This window comes from Bufo bufo, chromosome 3 (genome assembly GCF_905171765.1).
Source record: "Bufo bufo chromosome 3, aBufBuf1.1, whole genome shotgun sequence".
Classification (NCBI taxonomy): domain Eukaryota; kingdom Metazoa; phylum Chordata; class Amphibia; order Anura; family Bufonidae; genus Bufo; species Bufo bufo.
In genome coordinates this window covers 698,878,630-698,891,478 of record NC_053391.1, presented here as the reverse complement: position 1 = coordinate 698,891,478, position 12,849 = coordinate 698,878,630, and the positions used below count along the sequence as shown (strand labels likewise).

General features: G+C 46.8%; 1 protein-coding gene across 1 annotated transcript in view; it reads left to right on the top strand.

Annotated features, from left to right (window-relative positions):
* The window catches only part of LOC120994229 (protein sel-1 homolog 3-like), a 73,493-nt gene that overhangs the window by 51,175 nt on the left and 9,469 nt on the right, over positions 1 to 12,849 (top strand). The window contains exons 14-19 of the mRNA XM_040422674.1: positions 6,668 to 6,730; positions 9,331 to 9,504; positions 9,867 to 9,994; positions 10,164 to 10,247; positions 12,017 to 12,107; positions 12,444 to 12,531. Of these exons, the coding sequence (XP_040278608.1) occupies positions 6,668 to 6,730; positions 9,331 to 9,504; positions 9,867 to 9,994; positions 10,164 to 10,247; positions 12,017 to 12,107; positions 12,444 to 12,531 (628 nt within the window). The remainder of the gene's footprint in view (positions 1 to 6,667; positions 6,731 to 9,330; positions 9,505 to 9,866; positions 9,995 to 10,163; positions 10,248 to 12,016; positions 12,108 to 12,443; positions 12,532 to 12,849) is intronic.

The following is a 12,849-nucleotide window of genomic DNA, read 5'->3' as shown; positions in this document are numbered from 1 at the left end:
GGGACTGCGGCCATTGCTGCCTTATTCGAGGCGGCTAGGTAGGTATGAAGCCTTTTTAGCAGATTATCTGCTTTTTATCCATAGGATCTTTTAGCAGCGTGGAGTCATCCACGGGAACAAAGGACCTCTTAGCTAACCTGGTTACCGCAGGATCAACCCTGGCCGGGGATTCCCAGCTTGAAGACTCGGTGGGATCAATTCTATAGACGGAACGGAATCTGGAACCCAGGTCCATTTTCTTCAGAGGATATTTGCCTTCTTTTTGGAATATGGATTCCAGGACTGGCTTTTTTCTTTGGAAAATAAAAAAGACTCTCCTTGTCTTGCTCGGCAACCGGGTCTTTTTTAGTTTCCATAACACCTTTAACGTCCTTGATTAGGCGGTTAGCATCTCTTTTGTTAAAAAGGAAGTTCTCTTCTATATTAGAAACTTCCCAATCAGACTCTGATGAAAGTTCTCCTTCAGATCGTAGTGAGTCGTCCGAGGTGGACGAGGGAGAAGTGTAGTGTACGGGAGCTGTAATGCCCGTCACTACAGAAGCGTCACTTGTGTGCTGTCGTTTCCCCTTATTTATGGGGAGGTTGGTACCAGTCATCTTCATAATGTAATGCTATGTATTTCCCTATTACGTGAAATGTGCATGTACAGGCCTGCTAGGGGTGTCATTCCAGCTCTGGGTCACTAGAGGGAGCTAGGGAGCCCTAGTTTATATAAGGCCGAGTCAGGGAAAGGAAGAGGAGTTGAAGTTGCAGATTTAGACTGTGTTAGAGATCAGACTATGTCTGAGTTAAGTCCAGGCCTGAAGCCTGCAAACCAGGAGAGGGTATTGCAGTCCCTGTAACCGGGTTCCAGATCCAAGGAGAAGGTTCCCCTCCTGAGTTCATATATGCAGAAGCAGGAACACCACCGTTAATCAGCCGGAGGAGACTGGGGAGTTCGGAAGTTTCTAGAGTCAGTGCTGAGAGAGACAGAGGCAAGTCCAGAAAAGCAAGAGGTACTAAAGACAACAGAGGAGGTACTTGATAATTATAAAACCAAGGATATACGCCAGAGCTAGGGCATCGGGCCTTGGAGAAGAGTTTCTATGTTCCAGGATCAGTCCGGAATAGAGTGCAAGCCGCCTGTACTGCAAGTCCTGTGTTTAACACTCTGAAGTCACCTTGCTATATATATTGCCTGCATCAAATGTACTGCAACCAACTGTCTGCAAAGGAACTGCGCTTCTATGTCCATGTATGATGACTACTAAAGTTTGAGTTCTGTTTTAACATCACGTGGTTCCTCAGTTATTCCTGCTATCAGCAAACGGCGTGCCACCGTTTAATTGGCACTGGCGTCATGAACATTTCTCATCATCACCTGCCCTTGCAGAGAGTCAGCCGTCTCAGGTTAGTGTCACGATTGCACTACAACACCCAGGAACATTTCTACACCTAACTTGAGTACGCTGCACCTCTCTTTTGGCGTCACGAACAGGATACGCACGCTTTCCAGTGCAAGAAGCGTGAACTTTGTGCCTTATACAGTTGCCCTGTGACCAAAGTGACATATTGCCTGTTTTATTAAAGTGGACTTTGTGGACTGAAAAACATACCAAAAGTGTCCCTAAAACCTTCAAAAAGCGCTTTGCAGTGTTGCGCTATCAAGAGGAAAGAAATCGCCACATCGGAGTGTGGTTTTATGGACTTTTTACCATCCTGCTTGCTGTCAGTGAATAGACAGCGTTTCTTGCTAAAAGATGGCCGCTGAGCTTGCTGGATTTACTGCTGCGTCATCTTCATCCCGAAAATGCGGGAAAAGTTGGCGCCTTTTTACTGAAAAAGCGGGAAAAGGTTCAAGGTCAGGCGCCACCGCCTGTCTGGACATTTGCATGTCTGCCAGCATGGACTCCGCCTTCCACATTCTGGAATACCTGGGGGGCGGCCTCCCAGTGCAATGGGAGGAGCTGGCTGAACTTATTGGCGCCACCCTGTCGCTCTCCAGTGAAGGATCGAGCATGTTGGAGAGTGAGCACTGCTTTGCTGCGACGTCCGCGCCTGAGTTACCAAAAATGACGGATATCGGTGTAGAGCCAGAGGACGCTCCGCCGGCCTACTCTCCGGGACCGGAGAGACCCGCCTGCCCGCCACCGAGGAAAGAAACAGAGCCCTGCTATGGCTCTTGGAGAGACTTTTTTCAGCCCTCTTTCAAGTGGTCCGCGTTAATGGCAGAGATTCGGGAGGCCGCTATAAAGAGGAATACCAAAACTAAAATATATTATGAAGAGCTAACCAAGTCGATTCACGAGCGGCACACGAATACCCAACCCCGCCTGGAAAGGAGGAAGGGGTTGGTGGTGTCCTTTGACAAGACCCGTGGCTACGGGTTCATACAAGATTACCTGACTGGCAGAGACTTATATGTTAACAGGAGATCTGTCAAGAGAGGTTACCTCCCTTCATATCAGCATAGCCTCCGCGAAGGAGAGGAGGTGGAGTACACCCCTGCCGAGAGTCTGCGAGGCCCATATGCAACTGCCGTGACCCGTCCCCAGAGGGGACCGGAGGACTGGGAGACAGAAGAGGACTATTCTGGCTGCGAGCGGGAACCTGAACGCTCTCCAGAACAACCAGCACATCACGCGTTCCAGGAGCGGGGTTCTTTCATTGGTCCTAATGTATTCTGGCAGCCAACCGTGTTGGAAAAATGGGTGAGTCCCTATCCGTCCCCCGAACTGCCTCGCCGGGAGAAGACCATCCAAGACCTGGAAAATCTCAAAGGACTCCGCATTACCCTGGAGAATATCCGGAAGGGTAGGAGACCAGATGCGCCACCGGAGCCTGCAGCGGCCGCGTTCGACGCATCCCACGCTATACCTGCGCCGGCGGCGCCAGCAGAGGACAGCGATTCGGAGACTGAAAGTATAGGTGACCAGATCGTCCGGCTGGAGAAGAAGTTGCGGGAGCTGCGCAAGATTGCCACCGCCAGGATCCAGACGCCGCCTAAGGAGGACGAGGTAAGGGTGCCTGTCACCACCCGTAAACCACCTTCTGCTAACACTGCTCCGTCAAGGTCCCAAAGAAGTCCCGCTAATCCTGTGACTTGCCGCACAGAGCCCACCGGACCGCTTGCGGCGGCGGTAGCAAGTCCACCCCAGCCTACTATAATTATGCCGGGACCGGTACGGTCCACAAGAGTCTATACCCCTAGGCCTATGGGGCCTATACCTATCAGGGGTCCCTTCACTTTGCAGCTGCCCCCTAACACTGTAATGTGGGCACATCCGCCTGTAGAGAACTACTACAGCCCTTATTTGCCAGCAGAGCCGGGTGATTATGACAGGCCCTTTTGAATTAGCCTGCTGGGCCTTTGATTTATTTTGCCAAGAGATGATTTAGAAAATTTAACCCTTCCAGGACAGGAGTCCTTTGTTGCTGGTCCTTTGTTGCTGCTGCCAGTTTCTCCACGGCTCAGTGGTAGTGGTCATCCACTGAAATAATAAAGTCAACAAAGCCAAGTTTGTTTCCAGGACCTCCTGCCTGCTTCTGCTATCACACACCAAGTTGTGCCTGTTCCGTTGTTGCACCTTTTACCCTTAACCCCCTTTTCAGGTTGATCAGGGGTATTACAGCACTTGTTTTTAGCTGTCATTTTTATTGTGCAATTGGATTCCAAGGATATGTGCCCAGTGATAGACTCAAAAGTACCTGAGCCTCTGAGATCTTTGTTTTTGAGGAAATGTGCCCAGAGATGGACTCCACTGCCTGCGAGCCTCTGTGATTTACAAGGAAGGAACCTGGGTACGGACTCATATTTGTTCTTTGAGCCTCCAAGAACTTTTATACTGTTTTATCTTTTTTGCTGTTCTATTAAGGACAATTTTCACATATGGACTATCCTGGTCATAATGTCACGCTGTGCCAGGTCAGCGCCCCAGTTCCATTCACTATCCTGAGAGAAGAGAACGATGCCCCTTGTCACCACCCTTCACCTTTGCCAATTGGACCTGATATGAATGGATATGCAGAGGAATTACATGTATGTATGCCTGCATGTGTCTTTTTCTATTTCAGGTGAAAATTCCAGTTGGGCGAGCCCTGATGGAGTACGAGGTCGTACTCAGCTTAAAGCAGCGGGGTATGTAGTGTACGGGGACTGTAATGCCCGTCACTACAGAAGGGTCACTTGTGTGCTGTCGTTTCCCCTTATTTATGGGGAGGTTGGTATAAGTCATCTTTTTTAAACTGTAATGCTATGTATTTCCCTGTTACTGTGAAATGTGCATGTACAGGCCTGCTAGGGGTGTCATTCCAGCTCTTAGTCACTAGAGGGAGCTAGGGAGCCCTAGTTTATATAAGGCCCAGTCAGGGAAAGGAAGAGGAGTTGAAGTTGCAGATTTAGACTGTGTTAGAGATCAGACTATGTCTGAGTTAAGTCCAGGCCTGAAGCCTGCGGACCAGGAGAGGGTATTGCAGTCCCTGTAACCGGGTTCCAGATCCAAGGAGAAGGTTCCCCTCCTGAGTTCATATATGCAGAAGCAGGAACACCACCGTTAATCAGCCGGAGGAGACTGGGGAGTTCAGAAGTTTCCAGAGTCAGTGCTGGGAGAGACAGAGGCAAGTCCAGAAAAGCAAGAGGTACTAAAGATAACAGAGGAGGTACTTGATCATTATAAAACCAAGGATATACGCCAGAGCTAGGGCATCGGGCCTTGGAGAAGAGTTTCTATGTTCCAGGATCAGTCCGGAATAGAGTGCAAGCTCCTGTACTGCAAATCCTGTGTTTAACACTCTGAAGTCACCTTGCTATATATATTGCCTGCATCAAATGTACTGCAACCAACTGTCTGCAAAGGAACTGCGCTTCCATCTATGTCCATGTATGATGACTACTAAAGTTTGAGTTCTGCTTTAACATCACGTGGTTCCTCAGTTATTCCTGCTATCAGCAAACGGCGTGCCACCGTTTAATTGGCACTGGCGTCACGAACATTTCTCATCATCACCTGCCCTTGCAGAGAGTCAGCCGTCTCAGGTTAGTGTCACGATTGCACTACAACACCCAGGAACATTTCTACACCTGACTTGAGTACGCTGCAGAAGGATCACGCCTTCTTTTTGACGTTTTCTCTTTTCTTTTTGTCTGTTTCAAAAAAGACTTAAAAAGTCCCATTAACCTCTTAGTTTCTGCGTCAGATACCTCTTCAGGCTGAGTACAGGAAACACAGACATTCGACCGCGAGTCGTCTGGCAAGGGCTGAATACATGAAATGCAGAGGGATTGTCTCCTCTTTTTCCTTTTTGATCCCGCAGAAGACCTCTGAGAATGGATAGAAGCATTTAACCCATTCTGTGCTGCCGAGGACGATAAGGGAAAATATATAGTCCAAACATGATACTGACATATACTGCCCTAATAATACTACAATATAATAATACCAGAGCCAAATAATACTGACATACACTGTCCTAATAACACTGCAATATATTGACTACATACAGTAGGAACAACATAGAAGGCAAAATAATCATACCATGTGGTCTAATACTGAGGTGCCATTCCCTAGTACCATACAATACATTATACTGTCTACATAGTAACACCATATAATGCCAAATAATAGTGCCATATAGTGTACAGTTGTCGGGTATCATTGCTGACATTTCCACCCTTTTCCGTCCACCTTGTGGTTGGCAGCTATGTAGTGGGAACATAATACTGACATACAATGCCCTAATAACGCTACAATATAATACATGAATAGTAACGTCATACAGTGCCATACACGAGTACCGTACAATGTCCCCGCAGCAGAAACACGTTGGAGGAATGTATGTAAAGTTCTGAACTAGCTTTCTGTTCTACAATATTTTTTATAGCCTTTTATGCCGCGCTCTGCAATCCTCCAAAAATTGGGAGGCGAAGGACGCAGCTGATACCAGATACTGGTCAATTTCAGATGACATCTATGACCGCGCTCGGCCCGGTATCTGATTCGTGGACCTCCCGAGATCCACCAAAATTATTAAGAGTCTTGTGCCCCTTCTCATCTCGGACTTTCCCATGCCGGTCTTCGTACAGTTTCCCTTAGTGTCCAAATTTCATTAATATCATACATACCGCCATATAGTGCTAAATACCAGTGAAATATATTTCCCACATAAAACTGACACAGAGTCCCCTTATAACACTGCAGTATGGTGCCTACATAATACTGCCATGTGACAGTAACACCGTCCACATAGGACTGCCGAATAGGGCAGCGGGGGAAGCACTTTTACGCCCTATTGTGGCAAGACCCAGAGTCTAATCAGGGCACACCTGTAATCATTTACATATAATTTACATATCATTTACATATATGCAGGACAAGTAGTACCGCCATGCAGTGCCTACATAATACAGTGAACACAAAAAGTTTTAAAAAAGGCTGTGCTCTACACTGCCCAAATAAGAGCACCATAGAGCCGTGCGCCACATAGTGCTCAAATAATACTGCCAAATATCTGGAGGACCACCATGCCACCAGGACACATTCACAAACTTCACATGTTCTTTAGATGCAGCAGTTTCGCTCCTATGAGTCTTCAGGGAGGATGTTTAGAGTAGTAGTAGTGGTGGAGAGTGGGTGTTGGAATATTGTTGCTGATGTTTCTCTTCCTATTTTTGTATGGCTTTTTGTTTCAGGGTCAAGGAGTGAAGCAGAACATCCCTAAGGCGCTGGAGTTCCTGAAGAAAGCAGCGGACATGGTGAGACGCCCCCTCCTGGTGCACTGGATGTCTGGGACAATGGTTGCAATCTATTGGATATTCGGGTCACATGAGGGTTGTCTATAAGTGTGGCTTTAGCACTTGTCACGGTGCTCCTACCTTCCACCCTTTTTGCACGAAGCAGTGCAAAAAGGGTTAGCAGTTGAGGAATTTGCTGAATAACTTGTATTAACGTTGAACACAGCTTTTACTTGGCATAAACTTTCCTCAGCAAACAATCTCCCAACTTTGTCTTGGTATTAATTCTGGCAGGCAAACACTCTCAGCTCTGCTACATCTGTGCTCTCTCAGCTCTGCTATGCTGGATTAAATTTTAATTGCTTTCTGCTGTAACTTGCATCTTATCTTTCTGTAGTCTGTCTCTTACTTTAATCCTAGGAACTTCTTCCTGGCTTCAAGCTTCCTTAGCTTGGCTTTTAGAAAATGCAAGCCCAGGAGGGGACATGCGGCCATCAGTAACTCACGGGCAGGGCCTGTCCGGCGGGGACGAGGCCTGCTGCTTCCCCTTACAGGGGTAAGCTACTCACAACCTCTCCGCCGGAGGGGTAGGCTGGAACTGAACGTTCACTAGCTAAACTCCTCCTTCTCTAGAGAGGGGAATAGAATGGAAGAAGGGTTCTGCCAGAAGTGCCGCCATCTGCTGGTGAACCAGGCACATTACACTTGTACAACAGTACTTTGCAAGGAAATATATATGCACACTAAGCAGGACATGGTATTATATGCATGAGAGGACACAGGATCAACCAATAAAGATAGTGGGGGCCCAAAAGAGGTAGTAATGTAAGGTTCTAGAAGGATTGGTTGATCCACGCTCTCCCCCTCCCATACAGAACAATGTGTGTGTCATCAATAGTGTTGAGCACGAATATTCGAATAGCGAATATTAATCCTGAATATCGCAACTTCGCTAATTCGCGAATATTTAGAATATAGTGTTATATATTCGCTATATCGAATATTCGTCATGAATTCCTCCCTGCTTCTTTCTTGTGGGTCAATGAGTCATTGGCCCACAAGCAACTTAAGCAGCGAGGAATCATGACTTTAGATGGGGAAAATGACGAATATTCTAAATAACGAATATATAGCAATATAGGGAATATATTCGTTATTTAGAATATTCACATTTTTTTCCCTATCTGTACAGTTGTTCGCATACTCCTCCCCGACAAGTGTCCCCGTCACCATGGGAACGCCTGTGGATTAGAAAATACCATCGGATCTGAGTTTTCACTGAGATCGTGAAAACTCAGATCCGATGGTATATTCTATCCCACAGGCGTTCCCATGGTGACGGGGACAATTGTCGGGGAGGAGTATGCCAAAGTGGAATAACAGTACAGATTGAAGAAAAAAAAAAGACGAATATTCAAAATAACGAAAATATTCGCTATATTGCTATAACTTTGTTTTTTAGAATATTCGTAATATTCTAAAAAACGAAGTTATAGCAATATAGCGAATATTCGTAAAATACACATATAGACTGCAATTTAGCTAATATAGTGCTATAGTAATTTTTTTTAATAGTGTAAATTTTTTCCAAATCTGAAGTTTAGAAGAGGCAAAAAAAATTTTTACTATAAAAAAAAGATTATAGCTCTACATTAGCTAAATTGCAGTCTATATGTGTATTTTACGAATATTCGCTATATTGCTATAACTTCGTTTTTTAGAATATTACGAATATTCTAAAACAAGAATATGTAGCAATATAGCGAATATTCTTAAAATACACATATTAGCCATAGCCATAGCCAACCAATAGGAAAGTTGTCTTATACAGTTAAAAATAAATAAATCGTAATTCGCGAATAATTAAATCGCATATTATTCGCGATAAATAGAATAATGACGAATATTCGATTTCAACAAATATAAGACGAATATTCAATCGAATATTCGCGAAATATTGCGAAATCGAATATGGCACCTCCTGCTTATCATTAGTCATCAAATACATTCAAATAGAGTACAGCCCGTGTGACCTCATGATGACTTGGATGCTTGTCCCCTCTCCATACTCTGATCTGACAAGAGCAGAGAAAGCTGTGAGCTGTCCGATGTATGTCAGAAGCATTCGGTACTTGGTAGAGGCACAGGCAATGTGAGGGGTAAAATTGTTTATCTTATGCACTTATATAGCGCTACTATATTCCGCAGCGCTTTACAGACATTAGCATCCAACTGTCCCCAATGGGGCTCACAATCTAAGGTCCCTGTCAGTCTGTACCTATCAGTCCAGAGGAAACACAGGGAGAAGATACAAACTCCATGAAGATGTCCTTGGTCGGATGCTACCCACTGAGCCACCGTGCCGCCCACAATCTGGTAATGTGAGGGGCACAATCTGGAACTGTGGTCCTGAAACCAGGTTGTGCATTCCTGATCTCCGCCTGCTCAGTTCTGTGTCTGCTCAGTAAGGAGAAGACACTGCCAGGAAATTCAGCGGGAGACACTGCCAGAAAATCTGGCTGATTATGGGACAAGTCTGGTACCTGCTGAAGTCTGGAGTGCAGAGATGTGAGGACTGGCAGTGAGACGTTCAGATAAATTCTCATGACTCTTCCCTTCAGGACTTTGCTCCAGCGATGAACAGTCTCGGCTGGTATTACGAGCAGTTCGAGAAGGATTACAAGAAAGCCGTGGAGTTCTGGGAGAAAGCGGATGAACTTGGAAATCCTGAGGCTCCGTTCAACCTAGGAATCCTAAACTACTATGGGCTAATCCCTGGGAAGCCTCAGAACCACGTGAGTTACCGTGTCCCCCCTCCTGGAAAAGTCCCAGCAGTAGAGGAGGGTCAATATGAACAGAGATGAGATTTCAGCTTTACAGCTGTAGAGAATAGCAGAATGACACATGTACCTTCTGAACCAATGACCCCCTTCTACTTGATAGTATTGGCCATGAAGGTTCCCCAGGCCATGACCGGATACTGAGCTGTCCAATAAGAGCATGGTATGAGCATAGTATGAGCACCCCCTAGAGACGTGGCATGTACCCCACCCCCCAAAATTCCTGCTTTTCCTTGTGCATGAGTTCTCTTTGTGTAGTCATGGTGTCTGGGACTTCAGGGCTTTCCTCCACCGCTCACTAAATAAACCTTTCTCAGTCTGCAGCGTACTACTATTACCTGCGCTCCGCAATCCGAGGCCACATTGATGCAGCCGTGCACGTCTCCTCCTTCTGGATAGAGGGTCTTCCGGGGGTCGTGGATCGTCTGCCGTATGATGCTGTGATGTAAGTGCAACCTCCTGGTCCCTAATGTCAGGACCATCCCTATTTATTGCTGTTGATATGCCCTACATCAAGCTGGCATGAGGAGCAGAGACGAGAGAGGGAGAATGACCGGGCCACCCTGAACATTCTCATCAAAAGCATCAATTTATATTTTTTCTTATTCCCTCAGGTGGACCAAATGGGCAGGAGAGCAGGACGGGTACCTGGGGGCCACACTGAGGAAAGCTTTAGATGATTACCTCCAGAACTCCTGGTGAGAAGCTTCCTTCCAGCATCTCCTTCACATTGATGTTAGACTTTCTTCTCACTGGTGACATTCTGAATGGGAGACTTAATTCTGTAAGTTTAGAAGAAATTGTCCCCACGCCTGTGCCCCTGGAAATGAGGTCAGTGTTGAGATCAATGTGGAGGCTCACACGGGACGGATGACAGCCGCTCCCTTCTCTCCCTCCTGCATTGAGCTTTCATACATATATCAGGTACAGGAACCACAGAGACCTCCTCTGAGCGCGAGGAACGGGGCAGGAAAGAGTCCACCGGAAGCCAAGGATCGGACATCAAGTGACATTGTGACAGTGTTAATGACCAGACACCAGGCGTTAATGACCAGACACCAGGAACTTGGTAAAAATGGACAACAAGACACGAGGGCTGCAGGTGGCAAATACACCAGGGATAGAAAAACAGTGCCACAAGACACCAGGGACACAGAGTCTAAGGCTCAAGGTACTGGAGATAGAGCAACCAAACCACAAGACACCAGGGATAGAAAAACTAACGCTGAAGGCACCAGGGATAGAGAAACCAAACCACAAGACACCAGGGATAGAAATCTGTACCACAAGACACCAGGGACACAGAATCTAACGCTCAAGATATCAGGGATAGAGCAACCAAACCACAAGACACCAGGGATAGAAAAACTAACGCTGAAGGCACCAGGGATAGAGAAACCAATTCACAAGACACCAGAGATAGAAATCTGTACCACAAGACACCAGGGACACAGAATCTAAAGCTCAAGATACCAGGGATAGAACAACCAGACCACAAGACACCAGGGATAGAAAAACTAACGCTGAAGGCACCAGGGATAGAAAAACCAAACCACAAGACACCAGGGATAGAAATCTGTACCACAAGACACCAGGGATACAGAATCTAAAGCTCAAGGTACCGAATAGAGAGCAACCAAACCACAAGACACCAGGGATAGAAAAACAGTGCCACAAGACACCAGGGATAAAGAAACTAATGCTCAAGATACCAGAAATAGAGAAACCAAAGCACAAGACACCTGGGATGGGAAAAACCCAACCCAGAAGATACTAGAGAAACAACAACCAAACCACAAGACACCAGGGAGAGAGAAACCATCCCACAAGACACAACAGAGGGAGAGCAACCAAACCACAAGACAGCACTCATCGATGAACCACTTCAGAATACAGCAAGGATAGAGCAACCAAACCACGAGATACTAGGGACAAATAAACCAAATCACAGGACAAAATATAGAGAGCAACCAAACCACAAGAAACCAGGAATAGAGAATCCGAACCTCAAGACACCAAGGATATAGAAAGTAAACCACAAGATGCTAGGGACAAAGAAAAGAAACCACAAGACACCGGGGAGACAGAAGCCAAACCACAAGATACTACGGACTTATCACAAACCATGAAACATGGATAGTTCCACCAAACCAATCCAGTGAGTGAAGTGGTCAGCAGTGGACATGGACATTCTCCACCGGTCGGGGCCTCTCCTGGTAATAGCTGCCATTTGTTTTCGGGGGTTGGAGCGCCGGTGAACGTGGGCCACATGTGAGATACAACAAGCCCCAGAGAAGAATAGCCCCCTCCGGATCCAGCATGTCCCTCCTGTCCCTGGTGATGCTTCTGCCCATTGTTTCCTTTTGCTCCCTGTGGTTTTAGTGAAGTGCAAGCGAACCATGACTCCCATCATTCTGTGGTCTCCTCTGATGACTTCTCTCTCATCGGGTCTCCTCTTGTCTCCTAGGCCCGGGGCTCTCCTCCATTATATCGAGGCAGCGGAGGCCGGATTTGAGGTCGCTCAGTTCAATGCAGCCTTTATCTGTGAGGACGACCCTGTGAGTACATGACGGACCCCCATAGACCTCCGTGGAGAGGGACCCTTACAGTTACCTCCCTGTTCATACACTACCACTGCTTACATCTCTTCTCTCCATATGGGGGTTTGTTACAGTGTATCAGCGCAGGAAATTCCTGTCCTGACCTACACTGTCACAAGGCCATCCACTCTGTGAGCCTAGGGCTGAATGGAGCCATGCCAGATGTTTCAGTTCACTGACTGCAAGCAGAGATCTTGAAATGTTGCAGCATTAGAAGTTGCAGAGTATTTTCTTCCACAGTGATTTACATGGGACTGCAGGACGTGTAATAATGACTGTACATGTTGTACGCAGGACGGACTGGTGAGACGCTTCATGCAGATCGACTGTGCGTGGAAATATTACAACCTCTCGACCCACGGCGAACGACCTCCGGCGTACGGTGAGTGGGAGCGGCGCGCTGTACGAGCAGCACTAGACCGCCATGGAGTGTAAAACACCACGTAACAGCAGAATTGTGACTACAGCTCTGGAGGTGACTGGAGTATAGGCGACCTCAGGATTGTATATGCAGCTTTGGATGTGAATAGAGTAGAAGACATGTGGGGGATCAGTAAGCAGAGGATTTAGATGGAGATTCAGCCTGTGACGATCAGATCACGATCCCGTCCTGTCGGCGGCTGCGGTGACGTTAGCGCAGGAACCCGGGGGGCTGACATGCAGGAGACTAGGAAGGCTCCGTCGTCACCCAGCTTTCCTG